This window comes from Eschrichtius robustus, chromosome 1 (genome assembly GCF_028021215.1).
Source record: "Eschrichtius robustus isolate mEscRob2 chromosome 1, mEscRob2.pri, whole genome shotgun sequence".
Taxonomy (NCBI): Eukaryota; Metazoa; Chordata; class Mammalia; order Artiodactyla; family Eschrichtiidae; genus Eschrichtius; species Eschrichtius robustus.
The window spans coordinates 181,612,945-181,637,336 of NC_090824.1; the positions used below are offsets into that span (position 1 = coordinate 181,612,945).

Sequence of the window (24,392 nt, forward strand, 5' to 3'; positions counted from 1 at the left end):
ATCAGCATTATCCATTTAAAGAAATATTTCCCCCAGAGTTAAGCACAAATCCTAAACATCACCTTGGCATCACAAGTAATTCACAAAATATAATGCTAACCATATAATCAGTTCTAACAGTGACCAACAGCAGCTTTGGTGGATAAATGAAATTTGTGATTCGGGGTACTGAGAAGCATAGTGTAACAGTTCACTTTTACAAAAGGTGTATTTTAAAAAAAAGAAAAGAAAAGGTGTATTTTCTATAAAACCTAACCAAGAGAGACATTCTTTTTACCTTATATGTACTCCTTTAACAACTCTTTCTTCAAGTTTTATATGAGAGGATCTGAGGAGATCTTATGACACTAAGAAGAAGCATGAACTTAAGAATCTTAAAATCTAACAAGGATGAAGAAGCATACAGAAAGCAGAACCAGGGTACAAGTATGCACTTGCCCTATCAACTTCCCAAACAGGAAGAAAAAAAATCACATTAAGTTTTGATAAATTTTGAAGTCAGTTTTCTTTGTGCTGTAACAGTATAAAACATTATCTTTCAGCAAAATAAAAAATAAAAAATTATGAACCTTTTGGCCTAGCAGAGTTAATGCTGACAAGATGCTTCTACCTGGTGGGAGCTATGCTCCCTCCACCAGGAAACATTGTGCATCAGGCTTTGCATAGTTTTTTTTTTTTTTAAATTAATTAATTAATTAAGGCTGCGTTGGGTCTTCATTGCTGCGCACGGGTTTTCTCTAGTTGTGGTGAGTGGGGGCTACTCTTCGTTGCAGTGTGTGGGCTTCTCACTGCGGTGGCTTCTCTTGTTGCAGAGCACGGGCTCTAGGAGTGTGGGCTTCAGTAGTTGTGGCACACGGGCTCAGCAGTTGTGGCTCGCAGGCTCTAGAGCACAGGCTCAGTAGTTGTGGCACACGGGCTTAGTTGCTCCGAGGCATTTGGGCTCTTCCAGGACCAGGGATCGAACCCGTGTCCCCTGCATTGGCAGCAGATTCTCAACCACTGCCCTACGAGGGAAGCCCCAGGCTTTGCATAGTTTGATTCACAAATTTCTTATAATCATTCAGTCATTTAATATCTTGGTTATAGTTGATTTGGGTTTCTTTTTAGATAACGATCCTTATTTCCGAATAATATAAACACAGTCTCTCTTTTGTTCTTCCTGGAAATCCTTTAGCAACCATCTTCTCCAATCCTCTATATTTTGTCTCTTCTTTCTCAGTCTTCTTGCACCTCTGTCTCTTTCATCACCTAGTTCAGAACTTCCAGGAGAGTTATACAGACATTCCTAACATCTCAAGTTTACCAACTGGTCTTTAACATGCCTCAGGACTGTGAATGGAGGCAACTGGTTGATCAAAAGTAAAACACATCTTGTATGAAATCAATCCAGAATACTTAAGGAATTTCACATGCTGCAGGTCTTAAAGTTATCTTTTTATCCAGTTAACAGATCCTTCTATGTAAAAGATACTGTTAGCCTGGCACTCAGTTCTACCTTGCACATTTTATCTTCCAAAAAAGAAGGCAGATTTTCCTCAATAAGACATTCCATCTTCTTTATTGTTATAGTCACTGCGATATTTTCAAAGATGAAAAAACCGCTTATTACTCATATTCTCTATGGCATTATTTAACCGTCTATGGAGAATCTGACCCATCTGTTCCAGTGCTCTGCCTGATGGGGGAATTAGGATAAATCTACTGAATGCCTATTATTCTTTCACTCACTGAAAATTTATTAGCTGTCTACCTATAAAGCACTCCATTTAGTCTCAGAGATACAAGTGTTCAAGATTTCTTCCTAGAACTCAACAACAGGTGGGAAAAGGCAGACACAGAAACAATAAATTAGAGAACAGCTTTTTTTTCTTCTTCTTCTTTTTCTTTTGGCCGTGCCATGTGGCATGTAGGATCTTAGTTCCCGGACCAGGGTTCGAACCCACGCCCCCTGCATTGGGAGTGTGGAGTCCTAACCACTGGACCACCAGGGAAGTCCCCAAGAACAGCTTCTTATGAACATACAAATCAAATACTATGGAGAAAAACAGTTGGACATGTACCCTAAATGGAAAAGGGCTGTAGAGAAAGACTAAGAAGTCATCAGCATACAGATGATACAAAAATATAGACAGAAGCTAAAAGGACCAAGGATATATAACCTTAGAGTTTACCAACATAAAATGGAGAGCAAAGAATAAGATCCCATAAAATAATTCTTGAATTTTAACATAATCATAAAAATGTTATCAACAGAATAAAGGGGGAAATAAGAGCTGTAATCAACTAAAAGCAGTTTCTCTTGTCCCTATTTTAACAATAGAGTAAATAGATCATTCTACTAAATCCCTAGATTAGCTATTTCAATATTAAAAGTATTCAACTGATAATGATTATGGAAATATAACATGACTAAATTGCGTAGGAATTTTAAGGGGAAAGAATACTGAACCATAATATAGTACAATAAAATATCATATAAGGGGGAGGAGGAAATAAAATCATATAAAAAATACCAAGACATTTATGTTGCTTCCATGATGTCTTGGATATTGCAAATAATGCTGCTATGAACACTGGGGTGTATGTATCTTTTCAATAAATGTCCACTGACAGGTGAATGGATAAAGAAGATGTAGTATACATATACAATGGAATATTACTAAGCCATAAAAAAGAATGAAATAATGCCATTTGCAGCAACATGGATGGACCTAGAGATTATTATATTAAGGGAAGTCAAGTCAGAGAAAGACATCATGATATCACTTATATGTGGAATCTAAAAAAAAAAAAAAGATACAAATGAACTTATTTTATTTATGAAGCAGAAACAGACTCACAAACATAGAAAACAAATTTAAGGTTACCAAAGGGGATAGCAGGGGGGCGGTGGTGGGAGATAAATTAGGAGTTTGGGATTAACATATACACACTACTATATATAAAACAGATAAACAAGGACCTACTGTATAGCACAGTGAACTATACTCAATATCTTGTAATAACCTATAATGGAAAGGAATCTGGAAAATAATATATATAGATATATATGTATAACTGAATCACTTTGCTGTACACTTGAAATACAACATTGTAAATGAACTATACTTCAATAAAAATTTTAAAAAATACCAAGACATTAGAAGCTTTGTTAAAATAGTTACTCACACACATATCCCATACATGATTATGATGGAAATTACACAAATATTTCAATTTTGAAAAATCTTATGAATAGAATTATATCACCCAGAAAAGTGTTCAAACAAAAATCTGTTACTATATGTAACCACTATTTTTGACTCATGGGATATAATTAGAAGGCAACTTCATCTCCCACTACCCTTTTAAATATTCAGAGGTTCTTCTCCCAATCCAGGTTGAAAACCCTTACTCTCAAGTAGTAAGTCCAGAGTTGCTTTAACTCACAAAGCACTGAAAAAGAATGTCCAGCCCCACATAACTATACATAACTATAAAAATGCCAAGTCAGTTAATCAGCTAGGCCATGCTACAGGCAGACCACCTGCAGTAGGGGTGGAAAGCAGGCATGGTCCTCTTCTTTCCTGCCTCATCCCATCCTTCCTCCTTCAGCTGGCTAATTATGGTTTCCCATGCTGCCAGGTTCAAAACCGCAGGGGGTGGTAGAGTTCTCATGTAAGATGGTTTTGAGCAGTCTGGATCTGGCAATTGTTTTAAAGCTGACTCTTTCTTTCAGGGGTTATTTCTGTGCCCACAGCTGTTCTCACCTGTAACTCCCTTGACCTAAGTGAATGTAATCCATTCTTTCTTCTTAGCTCTTAAGGAATCCAGAGCCCCACTTTGGACTATCCTGTTCTGAGGCCTGTTCACACCTCTAAGTGGCCCTTTTGTGCGGTATCCAACGTGGATCCACCACCATGGCTCACTTTCTCTCTTTCACGCTTGATGAACATCTGGTCCTCGATAAGCACTCAAACAGTCTTTGTCGAAGCAAATGCTGAGAGTGCAGAACAGTCTCAACACATTAGCAGTTCTTCTCCTGTCCTGAGCCAAAGCGACCTACCACTTCCTTCAGATTCCAGGCTCCCTGGGTATGAGTTACATACATGCTCCCAGAACTGCAGGAGATTAGATTCATATCGAGTTCCCCAAACTAGGTTTTACGACCTCTCTCCCTCTCACCCTCTCTCTTTGGCAGCTCTGTAATTTCTTTTTTTCATGAAATACATTCTCAAATTCATAACAGATTAGCCACCCATTATATTCCCATATGAAGCACTGATACATAACTAAATTAAGTTTCTGTTTTAAAAGGTGGGGAGGGGTGTGTGTCGGGGAATCACATTCTTGCCCAAGAGAATAGGGATTCATGTGACAGAATGGGGGCAGGGGAGAATCTACATATTAATAAAATCCTCAGTTCAAATGTATCAACTCTCCAAATTTTATGTCCACGACTAGGTGTTATTTTTTCAATTCAAAGATCAAGTCTACATTCCAACATATTTTATTAAAATATTACATACTTACATTAAGAAAAATGCTTATAACTAGCCAGATTGTAGTAACTCAGTATTTACTTTAAAATGAATATGAACAAAGAATATCTAAAAATAAAACATGTATCAATTACCACAAGTAATGTATTTAATAGGTATAGGTTACTTGTAAAACTCTGGCATTGTGGTAGCTTTCAATGGACAGCTTTAAAAAGTTTACAAGTCCTCTCGAAGTCCATTCTTATTAAACTGATTTGGTTGAAATGTGATTCAAATAAGCTGGGGAAATACACTTTCGGCATGATGAGGGGAGGAGGTTGACAAATCATCTCCATTTTTTAAAAAGCAGCTATAAATTTGGATAAACTGTTTAATAAAACAGCCATTTCAGCACTCTGGAAATTAACTGAAGATCTACAACAAACTAAGAAGTGCTTATTCATGAAACCCAGTTAGGGAAAGAACCTGTGAGCCTGTGGGATTCCTGTGCTGCCACATCCTGGGCCAGGTCTACGGGTGCAGTAGTTCAACCAGGGCAACAGCAGACCCAGGGAACAAGGCTTGCTGTCACTGCCAGAGGGGACTCATTTGATATGATGCATTGTAAGTTAACCTGGGAGCTCAGTGGTAAGCAGACAAGGCTCAGTGAGGTTGTAGTCCTGTTTGGGGCAAACAACAGAGTAGTTAGGGATTTCACTGGAAGTTCTAGGAGGTAAGACAGCCATCTGGGTTTGATAAGCACTCTATATACTCCAGATGTACAGGCATGCAAAGCGGAAACTGAAGCTGGTTCAGGCCACCCACATACCATGGGTACATGGGTTGCCAAAGCCTGCACATATGCACAAGGGAGAAGCAAAAAAGCCCATCAGAAAGCACAGACCAGAGCAGACTTGAAAATGACCTGAACACTGAATGTACTTGCCAGCCCACAGAGATCCATTGGCAGAGTGGAGGCCTGACTGATCGGGTTTGAACACAACCTCTGTCCAATCTTTGGCTATATGCTAAGCTATGCAATCACAGCAGCAACACTTAGGAAGCAAGATTTAATATTTTAAAAAATGAGTAGAGACATCGGTGACTGCACACTGCCGTGGAGACAGATTTCACAAATTTACTGGTGGCAAGTTACTAAATAAAACAAGAACAACCCTCTGGGGAAAAATTCAGAATTAGTAATTGCTACATTATCTGAAATTCAACAAGATTACAAAGCACAGAAAGAAGAAAGTGTACCCTTACTGAGGAAGAAAAGCATTCAACAGGAACTGAGTATCTCCAAATGTTAGAATGAGCAAAGACTTAAAAGCAGCTATTATGAACATGTTCAAAGAACTAATGGAATTCATGTTTAAAGAATTAATGAGAGCTATGATGAAAATGATGCAATGCATGAAGACTCTCAGTAAAGAGATACAAGGTATATGAAAGAACCAGATAGAAACTTGGAGCTGAAAAATATAATATCTGAAATGAAAAATTCAGTTGAAAGAAGAAGAATCAGTGAACTTGAAGCTGAATCAACAGAAAGTATTCAATCTGAAGACAAGAGGGAGAAAAGCAATGAAAAAAATGAACAAAGCCTCAGAGACCAGATCAACATCAAGTACACCAACACATGTGAAAGGAGAATCCCAGAAGAAGAGAGAAAGGGCAAATAAATATATTTGAAGAAATAATTGCCAAAAACGTCTCAAATCTGATGAAAATCATTAATCTACAGATCCAAGAAGCTCAACGAATCCCAAGTAGGAAAAACTCAAGAATATCCACACTTATACACATCATAGTCAAACTGTTCAAAGACAAGGCTAAGAAAAAATTCTTGAAAGCAGCAAGTGAAAAACAACCTATTGGAAAAGGAGACCAAAATTACCATTAACAGCTGACTTTTCACCAAAAATAATGGAAGTCAGAGGCTGTGGGACGACACATTCAAAGTGATTAAAGAATAAACTGTTAATCATGTATTCTATATCCAGCAAAAATATCCTTAAAAAACAAAGGCAAAATAAAGACATCCCTAGATAAAGACAGAGGACTTAAGATTATATAAACCAGTAGTTAATGTCATTGTATTAAGTTGTTGTAACACGTACAGATGTAACATGACAACAATAGCACAAAGAAAAGAAAAGGAGATATACTGGAACAAATTTACTACATTTTGACAGAATTAAACTTGTATTATTTTGAAGGAGTCTGTGATTAAGAGTGATAAATGCATATTGTCATCCCTAGAGCAACTGCTAAGACATAATTCACAATAGGAGGAACAGGGAATTTCCTGTTAGTCCAGTGGTTAGGACTCCGTGCTCTCACTGCCAAGGGCCCGGGTTCAATTCCTGTTGGGGAACTAAGATCCCACAAGCCATGCTGTGCAGCCAAAAAAAAAGAAGAGGAACACAGGGATCTCTTTAGATATGAGAAAAACAGAAAACAAATAGCAAATGGCAGATGTAAAAGCAACTACATAAATATTAAACATGAATGAACTAAATACCCTACTCAAACAACAGATATTTTCAGACTGGATTAAAAAAAAACAAGATCCATATGATAAAGGACTTATCTTTAGAATATATGATCTCTTACAACACAGAAGACAACAACCCAAAGAGGGGAGGGAGGATTTCAACAGCCATTTCTCCAAAGACAATATACAAATGACCAAAAGCCTAGCAGAGGATGTTCAAAATCACTAGTCCTAGGGAAATGTAAATTAAATCCACAGTGAGATTCTACTTCATACCCACTAGATTGGCTTTGTCAAAAACACAAGACTATAAGAAACACTGTACAAGATATGGAGAAATGGGAACCTTCATACACTGGTAGTTGGAGCATAAAATTATATACTTTCAAAACAGTTCATCAGGTTCTTAAAAAGTTAAACAGAAACTCACATCACACAGCAATTTCTAGAAGTCTACCAAGACAAATGAAAACATGTGTCCACACAAAGACATGTATACTCATATATATATAAACACAGAGAGAAGGGGAGGGAAGGAGGGAGGGAGGAAAGAGAGGAGAAAGGGAGAAAGGAAGCAGGGGCAATAAAAAACGGGCAAATGAAAATAACTGGTATATCTGAATCAAGGGTATATGGGAATTCCTTGTATTATTCTGGTAATGTTTCTCTAAGTTTGAAAGTACATCAAAATTTTAAATTACCAAAATAAAAGGGCAAGAATATCATGTAGCAAGCTCCCTCTACCAACCTCAACGAAGACCATATACAGCTTAAAAGTTACTAGAAAACTGTACGTAATTTTAATAAAATCACTTCAAGAATATAATATGGTTGTAAAACCAATACAATGTGCTCTAAAATAATTTTTCTACTGAGTTAAATAAAGTCATCTGTAAATCCTGTAACAACACATTCATATTCACAAAACCTGACTGAAAAATGAAAACAACTTTCCATTTCTAACACAGCATAATTCAAAAGTTCACTCTGAATGGGACTGGGTTTTTGGTTTTATTTTGGTTTCAATGCAAAGCATAATTACATAGTTATTCATAATTTGAGGTGTGTTACTTGTTTATTTAACAAAATACTGCTGCTCTGAAATAAACTTCATTTTCAGAGCGATAGTAATGTTAAAAAAAAAAAAAAAAGACCATGAAAATGCAAGTTGCATTTTAAAAAGCTTATAATAATCATTTAAATTCTGATTGTATCTGTAGGTTCACAATTCTCTACTCTTAGATTTTTAAAAAAACACTTTATATATGGTTAATCTAGATCATAATTAAGTGCATCTTAATGAAGTTTTTTCCACTGATGTATGTAGAAATATGATTTATGAATAGCCAAATAGCATCATTTCTTTATCAAAGATAAGTGATACTATCTAGAAATAAAGACAATCCTTCAAGAATTTTATTTTCCTAAGTAAAAATACTTCCCAAGAGCTAAAGGCACAATTTCTATTCACATCTAGCACTGTAACCAACCATAAAATCATTACTTATTTTCAACTTAATAACTGATTGACATTTCTCAAACAAGCTGTTTTCAATCCTGATAGTTCTTTATTTTCTTTAATAAATTTGCTATTTGCAGTAGGTGTCCATCATGAGAATAATCAAAATTAGATAAATGTGACAAAAGACTGACAAAGTGTTTCACACCCTTGAGTGATACCAAGAATGGGAGAAAAGTGTTGCAAAATACGACTACTGCAGTGCTACTTATGGTCTTGCAATAAAACCAACAATGCATCAAGAGCTATCATCTCACATCCAATTTCTTCCCCTCAAGAACAATCTGAATCTCTTTGGCATCCAAAGTCTCATAGGTCAATAAAGCTTCTGCTAGATTCTTGTGCTCTTTTGCATGAGTCTTCAAGATATGTTTTGCTCGCTCATACGAATCCTGAAATACAAAGCAGATATGTAAGAGGCAGAAACTTTAGGAGAAGCAAAAACCCTAAGTGAGATAAAAGGCCTTTATGTACCCTAAAAAAATATAAAATCTATTGACTTCTATTTATAAAAGATAAAAGCATTTAAAAGCTTGGTTCCCTAAAGATAACTCTTTCATACTTTCAAATGTTATATTTTTAATCTCAAAATCTATCATAGAGATAACTGAGGACTACTTAAACAAAAAGCTACTTAAGAAATAAAAGTATACATTGTACTCATCTGCTTTCTAAATAAGGTCTGTGAACATAGAAATCTATTTCTCTTTTCAATATACATGCTAAAAGGAAAGGGAGTTTGCTCCTTCTGCCTCTTGAGATTTCACCAATTTACTCAATCTAGAATGGCCAGAAAAGATATAATTTCCATTCTTTTACTTGATAACACACTCACCTCTCAATACTGTAATACAGTATCATTAAAGGTGATCCCTGACTTCCATACATTTGATTTTTGTTTTTGTTGCAACCCACCTTGAACTTTTCACTTAAATCCTTCAACTCTCTTTCCAAAGGTGAGTCTGAATTAAGTTTATCAGCTTATGAATAACGGCAGTAATAACAGTTCATTTTTGGCAGTGTCATATTTGCCTGTACAATGTTTATGCCAATATTTTACTAGCGAATTATATTTTTGTCCTTATAAAATTGGGTGGAAAATGTAAAAATGAATTTATCAACACCAAGAAGCATAGGTCATATAAACACAATACAATTACTAGACATTTTGAACATAACCATGTCCAAGTAAAATAATCAAATTAAATACATAAAATACTAGAAATATATCAGCTAAAGTAGAACTGAATATTTAAATCACAATGTAAATTGTTCTGGGCTTCCCTGGTGGCACAGTGGTTAAGAATCCGCCTGCCAATGCAGGGGACATGGGTTCGATCCCTGGTCCAGGAAGATCCCACATGCCGTGGAGCAACTAAGCCCGTGTGCCACAACTACTGAACCCCCGCATCACAACCACTGAAGCCCATGCCCCTAGAAACCATGCTCAGCAACAAGAGAAGCCACCACAATGAAGAGCAGCCCCTGCTCGCTGCAACTAGAGAAAGCCCATGTGCAGCAACGAAGACCCAACGCAGCCAAAAATAAAATAAATAAATTTATTAAAAAAAAAAAAAAAAAAAAGGGCTTCCCTGGTGGTGCAGTGGTTGAGAAACTGCCTGCCAATGCAGGGGACATGGGTTCGAGCCCTGGTCTGGGAAGATCCCACATGCCGCGGAGCAACTGGGCCCATGAGCCACAACTACTGAGCCTGCGCGTCTGGAGCCTGTGCTCTGCAACAAGAAAGGCCGCGACAGTAAGAGCCCCGCGCACCGCATGAAGAGTGGCCCCCACTTGCCCCAACTAGAGAAAGTCCTCGCACAGAAACGAAGACCCAAAACAGCCAAAAATAAATAAATAAATTAATTAATTAAAAAATATATATATATATGAATTGTTCTTAGCCTATGGCCAGAATAAAATAAAGATCCAGTGTATGATCAGGGGTTCCAGTCTATGTCAAAGATCCAGTCTATGACATATTTAATCACGGCAGCAATGGTGTACCTATTAACTTTATAAAACAGAGGAACTTTAGTTTTTTTGCAAGCACCCAAATATTTAGGCACATTTTGACTAAATAGATAAATAAACATTAAAAAAAAAAAAAAAGATCATTACCCTCAGAAGGATTCTGATTTCCTGTTCAATAGCAGATTGAGTTTCTGGACTCAGTTTCCCTGTATCACTGTAGGTCATAACTCCAAGCTAAAATCAATGAAAAGAAAGAAATCCAACAGAAAAACCTCCAACATTAATGTATGTAACAGAGGAAGTACTATCCTATACATAAGAAAATAAATATCATGGGGGCAAGGAAAAAATGCCCTTGAGGGCAAAAAAACTTCATTATTCTTCTGAAAGTATAATACTAAAAAGTGTGAGCAAGAGAGAAAATTTTAAATCCTAAGTATCGTTCTGAGTACCTTCTTAGAAAACCTTAGCAGCTATTCTAGTCCAGAAATCCACAATTCACAGAGTATTGGAATTGCTTTATGGAGCCACAGTGATAGTGTAGGAACGTGAAGTATGTGGAGAGGGCAAAGTAAGCAAGCTCAACAAGTAGGTCTTCGATGTCATAGGAATAAAAAAAGCTAAAGAATTTATATTATCATTTGGTTAATTCATGAAGTAATAACTCTTACTGTTTGAGCAGCTGGAATGGAAAGAGTATGTTACATTTCTCAGAAAATGACATTTAGTTTAGAGTAAGCTTTGTTAAATCCATTTGGAATGAGACAGGGGAAAATCTATCAATTTAAAATGAGAACCCTCTCCCACAAAGAGACACTTGGCACATCAACATTTGATACATGAGGAAGGATTAAAATTAGCCATTACCTTTTCACTCATTCCAAATTTGGTGACCATCCGCTTTGCTATTTTGGTTGCATTATCAAAATCACTGGAAGCACCTAAAATTTTAAAATATACATAAAACTCAAGTTAAAAAAAATCTTTAAACCAACAAACACAATTTGAACCAAAGCTCTTCTTTACAGCCAACCTGTTGTAATATAATCAGTTCCAAATATAAGTTCCTCTGCCACTCTTCCTCCCATACTGACATCCATCTGAGCAAGAAGCTGAGCTCTAGTTTCGTTCCATCGATCATTCTCAGGCAACAGGGACACCTAGACAATTGAAAAACAAAGAAGAAATTCAGACACAGTTTTGAAACACTTACATTAATAACCTGAATTATCATTTGTCTCTCATGACCTTACTTAATACCACGATGCTGAAAGCTCCGTGGCATTTAATAGAGATGGTCATGGTGACTGATGACCAAACCAGCTATGTATAAAATGAGGAAAGCAAAAGTGCAGTTTATAAATAATAAGTAGCTAATGCTGCAATACAACTGTTTGTCCCTCGTTGCACAAAAATGTTTAAAATGTCTATAATTAGAAAGATATGAAAATGAAACTTGTACTCAATGAGGAAAAACTATTGAACCAGTCACTATGATACATAATTTCTTTTGAGGGGAAAAGAGCAACTACATATTTAAGAATTATATTTTGCTGTCATTCCTGAATTATATTTCATAATGTAAATATATTATCTGAAATATTAAGGATATCCTTTATTAGCAGATAAATTTCACAAGTATGTCTGATTTCAAGACAGTTGAGGAAGTTAAAGAAGAAAGTATCAACATACCTAGGAAGTAGCTGAATTTTCTTTTGAAATGTTTTCATCAGCAATTTCCTACATAAGCTCCTGGGGAGCACTATTTGAAAGAAAAGAAAAACTAAAGATACTCACATGTCCAAGTGTTGGCCCTCGTGGCATGATTGTAGCTTTGTTGATAGGCATTGCATCTTTAGTGTAATATGCAATAATAGCATGACCAGATTCATGATACGCTGTGATCGTTTTGTTTTTGTTATCAATTTCCACACTTCTACGCTCAGGACCTAAGAATAAAAATTTACTTAAGTAAAATACTCCATTAGGAAGGTATATTTAAATGAATGAAGCTCCTTTGCCTCAAAGTCATTCTTAGAGTAATATGATTTAATATCATTAATAAATATTTTAAAAGTGTGAAAGTTTAAAAAATGAGTAGACTCCACTCTACAACACATGTAAACCATAATTTGTCAACTGAAAACCAAACTGTAAGAACTATCATCTTAATCCTTATATCAAAAGGAAAAGCTTAATTCTATTTCTAGAAAATAAACTTCTAATTTAACAGGAATATCATAACCTGTTTTGAAGGCAATTCAAGATTTAAAATAAAAATTAAATACTGAAAAACAGTAAAATTAACTATTCTTTTATCAGCAATATCAGACAAGAGGAAAGACATGGGCACTCATGCCCCCCAAAGAGTGTAATATAAGTTATAATATATTTGTTCTGTAAGAGGCCAAACTGTGTGGCTGTTTGAGTATATATTTGCATGTTTCTATACCTTTCTTTTTTATAAACTTTCTCTCAAAATTAAGAGTTTTTTCTCGGACTTCCCTGGTGGCACAGTGGTTAAGAATCCGCCTGCCAATGCAAGGGACATGGGTTCGAGCTCTGGTCCAGGAAGACTCCACATGCCACGGAGCAACTAAGCCCGTGCGCCACAACTACTGAGCCTGAGTTCTAGAGCCCGCAAGCCACAACTACTGAAGCCCACGCACCTAGAGCCCATGTTCCACAAGAAGAGAAGCCACCGTAATGAGAAGCCCATGCACCACAATGAAGAGTAGCCCCCGCTCGCTGCAACTAGAGAAAGCCCGCATGCAGCAACGAAGACCCAATGCAGCCAATAAATAAATAAAAAAAAAAAAAAAAAAAAAAGAGTGAATTACCACCAAACCAAAAATTACCAAGTGGCAATTTAAAAAACAAAGAATTTTTTCTCTAACATAATGAACAGTATAAGATAGGGAAAAAAAAGAAGAAAAAAAGAAAACCTACCCATTAGGATTTTATCTTTGGAAAACTCTAGTTCCTTCATGGTAACCATTTCTTTTCCATCAACAGCTGCCTTTAAAGCAGCTTGGTTCACAAGATTCTCCAACTCTGCTCCAGAAAATCCAACAGTACCTCGAGCTATGATTTCTGGATCAACAGCTATATGCAGACAGGACACAATATTAAAATTTCAGAAGAGCTAATAAAAGCCTCTTCATAAAGAACTCACATTGCAAAAGAAAATAGCCATCATGAACTGTAATTTTACAAAAGCTTAATTCACTAAATTCTAAGAGGAAAAAGCCAAAACTGCTATTAAACACACCATTAAAATTGTCATTGGGACAAATCACAAAAGTTCTTATATTTAAATAAGTTTGTGATAAACAAAGAAAGGTAGAGTTGCCAGATAACGATTTACAAACCTTTAATTATGGCCTAACCACAAACTGAAAACGCACATTCATAGACAACATTTTGTTTTCAGAATTTCATCTTGAAATAACTTTGGACATAAAAGCCCCCCTTATTATCGGAAACATATTTGGTTTTATGAATTGATTCAGATATCTTTGAAAAGACTGCAGCTTTAATAGCTGCTTTTATTACTCAGGTGGTTCCATAATATTTCCATGTGTTTTGTTTTATAGTTTGCTTCCCCTCTTTTGGCCCCAAAGTGACTATATCATGAGGTACTATGCTCATAATATACAGGTGCTTTTTATATTATTTTATATTTTACATTCATCTAAAGAAACATTTATACATAGATTCATCAAGTATTATCTATCTCAGTACTCAAAACAAAACTTTCTTTAGAATCGGGATTCAAAATGACAGAATCTCTGGATACACAATAATTGAGAAATGGACTTTATGGACAAACAAGAGGAGAGAAAAATAGACATTTAAAGGAATTTGTCTTTTAAGACATCCTGAGTAAGGACCACAAACAGGGTGGATTGATATATTACCATTTTATGGAGATAATGTCTGTATCATTGAATTAGACTTACACTGATCAAACTTTATTTTATTGAGATACCACTTCAAGATTTCTGTTCGACCTTTTACATCTGGCCTTGGAACTGTAACCTGCATGTCAAAACGACCAGGACGTATTAAGGCGCTAAAGGGAGAATACAAAAAGAAAATATAAATTAATAAGCTGACTGTGCTGAAGGTCAAGTTAAACAGGACTGACATCCCAAAGAGAAGATGGAAAGACAATGGCAACCAATATTTATTTTGAACATAAATATTCAGATTAGTTCCTTATAAAACGTGGCTCAAATAACAGTTTCAATAACCGGAAGGCAGAACAAAGGTTCATATAGATAAATGTGTGCATCTAGATAGCATACAACCCTTCAGAGACAAAGACATGCAAGTCAGCCAGTCAAGGAACAAATAATTCTACAGCAATCTATTATGAGAGCTACACATCCATCTTACTGCTATCAAGTACGAAATGTTAAACTAGAGTCTTAGGCAAGAACTAACTATTAGATCAAATGAAAGTATGAATAACTTCTATATAATAAAACCAATAAAAATTTTAAACTATAGTAAATTTTATTCTAAAAATCCTCTCCACCCCCCACTCAAAAGCTTTGTGATGTTTAAGTTGTGAGAAGATTCTTTTAGCAGCTTTACTGAGATACAATTTTCATATCATAGAATTTGAAGTCGATAACCCAGTGTTTTGTTTTTTTTTTAACATCGTTATTGGGGTATAATTTGCTTTACAATGTTGTGTTAGTTTCTGCTGTATAACAAAGTGAATCAGCTATATGTATACATATATCCCCAAATCCCCTCCCTCTTGCTCCTCCCTCCCACCCTCCCTATCCCACCCCTCTAGGTGGTCACAAAGCACTGAGCTGATCTCCCTGTGCTTTGCAGCTGCTTCCCACTAGCTATCTATCTTACATTTGGTAGTGTAACCCAGTGGTTTTTAATATATTCAGAGTTGCCCAACCATCACCACAATCTAATTTTAGAGAATTTTTACCCCCTCCCCCCTCCTCCAGCTGAAAGAAACCCCAAATCTACTGGCAGGTATTCCCCATTTTCCCCAACCTCTGGCAACCACTAAATTACTTTCTGTTGCTATGGATCTGCTTATTCTAGACATTTCATATAAAAGCAATCATATAATATGTGATGTTTTGTGATGGGTTTCCTTCACTTAGCACAATGTTTTTAAAGTTCATCATTATTCTAGAATATATCACAAAAATTTTAATACTTACTTATCTAATGCCTCTGGGAAGTTTGTGGCTCCTATGATGATAACTCCTTCGTTGGGTTTAAAACTATTTAAAAAAAAAAAAGTACCTTTTCATTGAAAATTAAAACAGCACACACGTAGAAATGTTCTATGCAAAACTGTTTATCATTAATCTTACTAACAGCAAAGAAAAGGGATTGATCTTTTTAATGCCCAAAATGATAAGGCATCTCTAATTGTTTTTTAAAATGCCAGTGCACTTCAATAAAACTGTTAATAATAAATCACCAAATCATCTGTGGTTACATACCTTCATAATAATTTTTCTAGTTAGGAAGAGATGACCTGACACAAAAAGCTTGAGTCCCTGACTAATTTTTGAAAAATTATTTTCAAGTTTACCAATTCAAATTATTTGCTCCTAGACTTCCAGAATGCCTTATATGACTTTAAGAAACATTTTTTTGATCTACAGCAACACCCAAAGCTAGTCACAAACAGTGCAGGGATAAGGGTATTCTCCCTTTACATCTCCAAAGGGACTACTACTTTCAGCTGGAATCACTGCTTTCCAGTCATACTACAGTAAATGAAAAATCTATTTTTTAATTTAAGAGAAGTTGATATAACAATTATCAATGATCCCATTAGTAAAAACAATACAATAGTCAAAACAGCTTGTCTTTACTTCTTGCACGAGGGACTACTCTGTTGCCTATAAACATAAAATTTTTCCTATCTCTGGTATGCTACCAAATGTATCACCAAATTCTAAAGACAGAGGAATATTCAATTACCCATCCATTTCAGCAAGAAGTTGATTTATGGTCTGCCGTGAATATGGATGCATTGGAGATTCAATTCGCTTCCCACCAACAGAATCTAATTCATCAATAAATATAACACACGGGGCATTTGCTTTTGCTTCCCCTAAGAAGACAGAAAAGATTCAAATAAGTTTAATAAAATCAATACTTTTTAAATAAAATTGCATAAATATTTAACAACTTGTAAGATAGTTAAAAAGCCAAAAAAAGACATTCAGTAGGGAGAAAATACATAAAAGGAGGTCTTTCTTAACTGATTTAAGAACAGTAGCCTCCGAAGAAAAAAAAAATTATACCATTGAGTATTCATTCCTCCTAGTTGTACAAACCAAATACAATCAGATTTGAGACAAATACTTTTTAAATACATACTAAAGAATTGATAGGCCCGCCCCGCTTGCCCTTTCTCGTGGCCGGGCAGCTCTGTCTCATCTGTCCCCCTCCTCCTCCACCCCATCGTCCTGACTCTCTTTCCCTCCTTCCCTCAGAGGATGTCCTCCTTCCAGCTCAACCTCAACCCGCTCAAGGAGCCGCTCGGCTTCAGCAAGGTCCTCGAGTGGATTGCTTCTATCTTTGCTTTTGCCACCTGTGGAGGTTTTAAGGGCAAAACAGAAATTCAAGTGGCTTGTCGTCCTAAAGTTTCTGACAATAAAACGATTACAGCTACTTTTGGTTATCCATTCAGGTTGAATGAAGCATCATTTCAGGCACCTCAAGGTGTAAATGTGTGTGGTGTAGATTGGAAAAGTTATGTCCTTATTGGAGATTATTCTTCTGCACAATTGTATGTTACTTTTGCAGTCTTTGTCTTCCTGTACTGCATCGCTGCTCTATGTTGGTTACACGAACCTGTATCGTGATAGTCGAAAACTTCCCATGGTTGACTTCGTTGTTACTCTTGTTGCCACTTTTTTGTGGTTGGTGAGCACTTCAGCCTGGGCTAAAGCTCTTACAGATATTAAAACAGCTACTGGTCGCAATATTGTCCAGGAACTTCTGCCTTGCAATCAACAAGGAGTGATATGTCATTCTGGCTCTGTGACTAGTATGGGATCCCTAAATGCATCTGTGATCTTTGGCTTTCTGAATGTGATACTTTGGGGAGGAAATGCATGGTTTGTGTACAAGGAGACCAGCTTACACAGTCCCTCAAATACTTCTACTTCCCATAGCCAAGGAGGTATTCCTCCTCCAACTGGAATATAATTTATTATTGAAGAGAGAAGTACACTGTTTGAAACAGATGTCTATACTATGACTTGTTGCCAACATCTTGAGAAGCATTTTTTGTTTCTAATAAAAGTAACGGCTTTTTCAATAAATTGGTGGGTTTAAAATTTTGCTGCTTTTTTACAATAAAGCTTGTGCCTTTCCTAGAAATTTAAGATGTAAATGTATTCTCACATGTGAATTTGAAAATTCTGGGGCCTATTATGAGATGATACACATTTTTAAATGAACAGTAATTTCTTCACTAAGTTGTTTGCCTTCCAAAGTGTTTACACCTTAAGCCTTAACATATATCTTCACTCAGAAAAGAGTTATATTGTTATATCATAATAGGAAGAAAATCTCTATTGGAATATACACTACTGTAAGTTTGTACAGATCATATTCCTAAGACCTGTCTTCGTTTAAGAAAGTCTTGATTACATAAATCATATTTAGAAAAAACATTTAGTTCACAGTTTATATCTGAACACTGTTTACAGATTATGAAAGTTTTTAATACAAAGGCTGTGTGTATGTTTTATTTCTGTTTTTCTAAATGACCTACAGTACTTGATAGGTGTACTAAAATTGTTTTGGGAGTGGGGTTTAGAAATTTCTAATAGATACATAGTTAATTTAGTAATTCTCTTGCATGAGGTGTAAGCTTCCATTATGCTGGTTATTTAATAGATTGGCTATATAAGTAGAACATGGTTCATCGAGATATTTTGATATGTATGGGCATTACTCCTAATGATATTTGTTTGCTGTCTTTTGTTGCTCATACTCCTTCAGTGCAGGCTGAGGCCTAGTCTCCTTGTAAGTAGAGTAAAATAATCTACCTTTTTTTGCAGACTCTATTCATAGGGTTACAAAAAATTAAGATTGCCTTTTACTTTTGAAACATTTAACATTTATATTCAATGAAGTTGCTATTTTGAGTTTAGTATTGATATTGTGAAAATGAATGCAATTTGGATCTCATGTTTCTTAATGTTTATTCTTATTTCACAAATGGATAATTAAGGAATTATGCGTAATAAACAAGGAACCTAAGTGGGTTCTATTACGGGTGTGCTGTCTTTGCTCACACATCTGGATATCTTCTGAATACGGGGCTTATTCACATTTTGCTACCTAATATTTTTGTTGTACAGGGCCAGATTTCCTACTACCGCATGATTGTTTATATGTGAAGCACATCTTACTATTGCCTTATTTTTGTTTCTTTTGTTCATGACAAGAATTGTCAATATGAGAATGTATATCTTTTATGCAACCAGCTTAATAAAGAAGTTAAAAGAAAAAAAAAAGAAAAGAATTGATAAATAAGGTGAAAACAAAACACATCCCAAAAACCCCCAAAACAAAACAAACAAAAACCCAGCTTTTCAGTAGCGCCCAGCCTCACCCAGCAATCTAGCACTTCCACTAGCTCTTCCGACTAATTGGGGAAAGAAAGTACAGTTCTATTTTAGCTCACACACTAAGTTATCTGAAACCAGAACCCTACAATGGCTACTTCAGCCAATTATATCAATCAGAAACAGGTAGCAAAGAAAGGGTAAGAAACCATCTTCCCCTAAAGTTAAGAGAAATTAGTACTGTATGAAAGATACATTAAAACCTACTAAAAAGATTTCTTATACGGCTGGCTCCCACACCCACAAACATCTCATCAAATTCTGATCCAGAAGCATAATAAAAAGGAACATCAGCTTCTCCGGCCACAGCTCGGGCAAGAAGTGTCTTTCCTGTCCCTGGTGGTCCAACTAAAAGAATTCCTAAAAGAAAAAATAAACAAGAATGGTTCAAATTAAAAATGAGAAACAAAGCCTGACATGAACTTATAACAAATAATTATTAATTTATATAGCTTTGCAGTTGAAGGCACATCAATGACCAATATTTTGAAACATAGCCAAAACGTATTTGTCTCTACTAATGATTCACTTCAGGATCTGCTCCTTAACTAATTCTCCTATATCATTTAAATACTGTTTACATATTGGGACAAATGCTGAAATTTGAATATGACTTTGAATTAGATAATAGTTTTGGATCTATGTTAAATTTCCTGATTTTAATAACTGTACTGAAGTGGTGTAAAGAGAATATCCGTAATTCTTAGGAAATACACAATGAGGTATTTAGGGGCAAAGGAGCATGACATCTATAATTTACTTGCAAATGGTTTAAAAAATACATGTTAGCCGCATAGCACAGGGAGATCAGCTCAGTGCTTTGTGACCACCTAGAGGGGTGGGATGGGGAGGGTGGGAGGGAGGGAGATGCAAGAGGGAAGAGAAATGGGAACATATTGTATATGTATAACTGATTCACTTTGTTATAAAGCAGAAGCTAACACACCATTGTAAGGCAATTATACTTCAATAAAGATGTTTAAAAAAAAAAAAAATACATGTTATGTAAAGAAAGGAATGAGCAAATAGAACAAAACATTAAAAAAATTTTGAGTCTCATGAGTTAAAAGTATGGAGGGAGTTCTTTGTACTATTTATTGTTGTAATTTACTTAAAGTTTGAAATTATAACAAAATTTTAAATTACCAAATTAAAAAAAAAAAGATTACAGAACAGTATGTTCAGAATGAGCACTTATTTGTAAAATAGCAATTAAGAATTAAACTTTGATCAGTCAAATCTGATAAAAGTTAAATTAGTGACATATTACAGTATTTTGTCAAGTTATGCGAAAGGGAAGATATCTTACCTTTTGGAAGTTTACCTCCAAGAACAGTAAATTTTTGTGGATTTTTCAAGAATTCAACAACTTCTTGTAATTCTTGTTTAGCTTCCTCCACCTAAAGTGATACAATTTACCAAATATTTATTATATTACCAAGATACCCTCTTTGAATATCATAAATTTAACTGTAGATTAAATTAACTTGGCTTTTTGTTTCACTGAAAGTATACAAAAAGGCCCCTTTAGAAATACTCAGAGTTTTCTCCTGACCCTCAATGCCAGTTATATGAAGTCTCCTTATATATCCTAACAAAAACCCTTTTTAACTGCTTCCTTTGGTTAAAAAGAACTGTTATATTCAAAATTCTCATTAAATGTGTCAGTGGCATTTAATATAAAGAGTCACCTAGTAAGTTTCAAATCCAAAACTTTGTTGGACCTGGTTATAAGCTTCAAGGGCAAATTATGTGGACTTACTATATATTAATGATAAGGAAGTCTGTGTTTAAGTTATAACATTAATTTGTGATTAGTTATGAGATCATTTTCATTACAAGGAACTACTACTAGATTATAAACGATTTAGTTCCTGACAAATGCCAAAGGACAGTGAGAAAAATTAAGCTATAGTGTACTAACATTGTTTTATAAATGGCTGTGGTAAAAAAAATTTAAAACATTTAATCTCCAAAATATAAAATATTGCAGAATTGAGATCCCTAGCAAAAATAAAGCCCAATCTGGCCAACAAAAATGGCAATCAGAATACTAGTTCAACTTTAAAACTCTGATATAAGATTAAGAAAGCTGCCTATCAAAAATGGTGAGCCATTTTCCTAGTCAGCATATAACCAGAAGTCACAAATGCAAATTCCTAGTGGCAAAACGGTATCAGTCAATGAGTGCAGAAGGCCAGATGTAAAACAACAGTGGTGGCAATGTGCTGAACTGGAAAGCAACAGTCCCTTTAAAGACAACCACAACATGGCTCTGCCAAAGAATACAGGCCTAGTGCTCCAGACTTCAATTTTCAAAAAACAAATGAACAAACAACCCGGAAATCTTTTTGTGGGTGAAACTTCAATTTTAAAATGTTGGCTACCAATGTAAATTAAAAATGCCTCTGCATGTGTACTTTCACATATTTATTTATTTTAAATTACACTGGCGTAATAACATATTTGCAGCCAACCTGCAACCTCACATTACACAACTTTAAATAACTCTCAGTGAGAAAGCTCAAGTACATTGGGCAGTGTTAAAAAGAAAGTACCTGGGAAGGGGTGAACATGAAACACATCTTTGGGCCAAAGTCCCACAAGACTTACCACCACACACACACACCTCAGATGCCAATCCCAAGTCTAGGTTGTCTCTGTGCTTCTACCAATTGGCTATAAATTGGAGGTTCCCACAACCCCTCCTTGTGTTTGATTAATTTGCTAGAGCAGCTCAGAGAACTCAGGAAACCAGTTTAGGTGCTAGACTACTGGTTTATTATGAAAGGATATAACTCAGAACAGCCAGAAGGAAGAGACAGGTAGGGCAAGGGACACAGGAAGAGGCACAGGCCCCTCCACATCCTCTCTGAAAACGCTACTCTCCTCACGCCTCCACATGTTCACCAACTGAAAGCTCCCCGAACCCGGACCTGTTGGGATTTTTATGGGAGTTTCCTCACACAGGCATGATCAATTATTAACTCCCTTTCCAGCCCCTCTCCCCTCTCTGGAGAATACAGTGGAGGTGAAAGTTCTAAGATCCTAATCATGGCTTGATCTTTCTGGTGACCGGCCCCCATCCAGGCGCCCACCCAGAGCCACCTCATTAGAACAAAAGACACTGCAGGAATTCCCTGGTGTTCCAGTGGTTAGGACTCCAGGTTTTCACTGCTGTGGGCCCGGGTTCAATCCCTGGTTGGGAAACTAAGATCCGGCAAGCTGCGTGCAGTGTGGCCAAGGGGGGAAAAAAAAACAAACAAAGGACACTGCTATCACCCAGGAAATTCTAAGGGACTCAGAAGCCCTGGGTCAGGAACCGGGGTCAAAGACCAAACAGTAAAACAAAAGATGCTCCTGGTGCTCTTGGCACTTCGGAAATTACAAGGGTTGTAGGACCTCTGTGCCAGGAACATGGGGCAGAGACCGATATATATATTTTCTATTATTTCAACCTTTAGAATAATAAAATACAATTAAGATCATGTTTGAGGAGATCAAGGTAAACTTTTTAACTTACTCCTTTAACATGTTCAAAGGTAACATTTTTCATCTGCACAGGATCTACGGCAGAATCAAGCCCCGTTGTTGTCCGGAAGCGGACTAAAGGGACAAAAACAAATGTTTACATATTTGATATATTCATAAAATTCCAACTACCTTATTTTTCAGGAAAAAAATGTTTACATATTTGATAGATTCATAAAATTCTAACTACCATATTTTTCAGATGCAAGAAAGCCCAGAAAAATTAAATATCTAAGTTCACATATATTTAATCAGTGTGAGGAGTAGATATTAGGTCTTCTGGATTTTGAGATGGTGTTCAAGGAATAAATGATTCATAATAAAATGACATCTTTGCCTTTCCAATTAAAACTAAGAATTTTCCTCTTCTTATATCGAATAATAAAAATTTAAACCAATGGTTCTCAAACTCCATTGTACATAATTAAGAAACACAAAGGAATAATCATCAGAGCTCATCCCACCCCTCCACCACCCTGCTGGTATCACCTATCATCCCTATATTGGTTTTTTTTTGAAAAAAAGGAGACAAGAGAAGGCAAATCTAGATATAAAAAGGCTATTCCTAGATGTTAAAACCTCATCTCAGGTTTGATGCCACTAACAACTTTTAAAATAACTGGGGCTACATGCAAGTTCTGTGAATGATTCCTTATACAGGTCAACCAATGTTCTTAATTGTAAATCAGTTTTTTTCTCTCAAGGTAATCCATCATAAAGGAAGGAGAAAACACGGGGTAAAAACTGAATGATAGTAGAAAAAGCAATTGGAACCGCTTAAACCTGACATTATTACTTCATTTTAGACTTGCAAACTGAGAAAATCTGGGACTCCATTTAAAGTAATTTTCCATATAAGTTAATTTTTACAAAATTCAATTTGTTATTGTCTTTGAAATAGATGACTATTACACTTTGTATTGCTATTATAAAATTCTTCTACATGTTTTTAAAATTTTATTATTGGGGCATCCCTGGTAGCGCAGTGGTTGAGAATCTGCCTGCTAATGCAGGGGACACGGGTTCGAGCCCTGGTCTGGGAAGATCCCACATGCCACAGAACAACTAGGCCCGTGAGCCACAACTACTGAGCCTGCGCGTCTAGAGCCTGTGCTTCGCAACGAGAGAGGCCGCGATAGTGAGAGGCCCGCGCACCGCGATGAAGAGTGGCCCCCGCTTGCCACAACTAGAGAAAGCCCTCACACAGAAACGAAGACCCAACACAGCCAAAAATAAATAAATTAATTAATTTTTTAAAAAAATGAGATACTCTTCTCAGCCATTAAAAAAAAAAAAAAAATTTATTATTGGATAGGTATCATTTTCTAAAAATCTGGGGAACTAACCACTACCAGAAGTCGATCTAACATTTCCACTCTAACATAATCCTTGGAACTTTAATTTCAATGCAAAAAACAACTCTAACGTAATCCTTGGAACTTTAATTTAAATGCAAAAAACAATCTTAAAGTGACCCAATCTGAGAAGTCTTGACTTAGGAATGAAAGACCTAGACCCTGGAACTATAAACATTAATGTTTTCTTATCTCTAAGTCTTAGATAGACTAACTATGAAAAAGAAATAAGTATATAAAAGACAAAAAAAAAAGTCAGATAAATATAAAGAGCCTCTACCAGATAAAAATGGGTTTTTTAAGAGTCCATAAATGCCAACTACCAGCAGAATAAAGACAATCAGGCGAGTTCTTCTTAGAGAATCTGGAGAAAAAAGAAAAAGCCTTAAATCAAATTATATCAATGAGAAA

At 35.8% G+C, this 24,392-nt stretch overlaps 1 protein-coding gene and 1 pseudogene across 1 annotated transcript in view; one reads left to right on the forward strand and one right to left on the reverse strand.

The window, feature by feature from the left end:
• Nucleotides 1-8,505: 8,505 nt before the first annotated feature.
• The window catches only part of YME1L1 (YME1 like 1 ATPase), a 33,490-nt gene continuing 17,603 nt past the window's right edge, over nucleotides 8,506-24,392 (reverse strand). The window contains exons 7-19 of the mRNA XM_068560369.1: nucleotides 24,262-24,345; nucleotides 22,619-22,701; nucleotides 20,405-20,495; nucleotides 19,303-19,455; nucleotides 16,430-16,562; nucleotides 15,655-15,717; nucleotides 14,416-14,528; nucleotides 13,403-13,558; nucleotides 12,251-12,402; nucleotides 11,487-11,613; nucleotides 11,321-11,394; nucleotides 10,601-10,687; nucleotides 8,506-8,871 (exon numbers count right to left, since the gene is read on the reverse strand). Of these exons, the coding sequence (XP_068416470.1) occupies nucleotides 8,728-8,871; nucleotides 10,601-10,687; nucleotides 11,321-11,394; nucleotides 11,487-11,613; nucleotides 12,251-12,402; nucleotides 13,403-13,558; nucleotides 14,416-14,528; nucleotides 15,655-15,717; nucleotides 16,430-16,562; nucleotides 19,303-19,455; nucleotides 20,405-20,495; nucleotides 22,619-22,701; nucleotides 24,262-24,345 (1,460 nt within the window). The 3' untranslated portion in view covers nucleotides 8,506-8,727. The remainder of the gene's footprint in view (nucleotides 8,872-10,600; nucleotides 10,688-11,320; nucleotides 11,395-11,486; nucleotides 11,614-12,250; nucleotides 12,403-13,402; nucleotides 13,559-14,415; nucleotides 14,529-15,654; nucleotides 15,718-16,429; nucleotides 16,563-19,302; nucleotides 19,456-20,404; nucleotides 20,496-22,618; nucleotides 22,702-24,261; nucleotides 24,346-24,392) is intronic.
• LOC137761536 (synaptophysin-like protein 1 pseudogene) lies at nucleotides 16,925-17,665 on the forward strand (annotated as a pseudogene).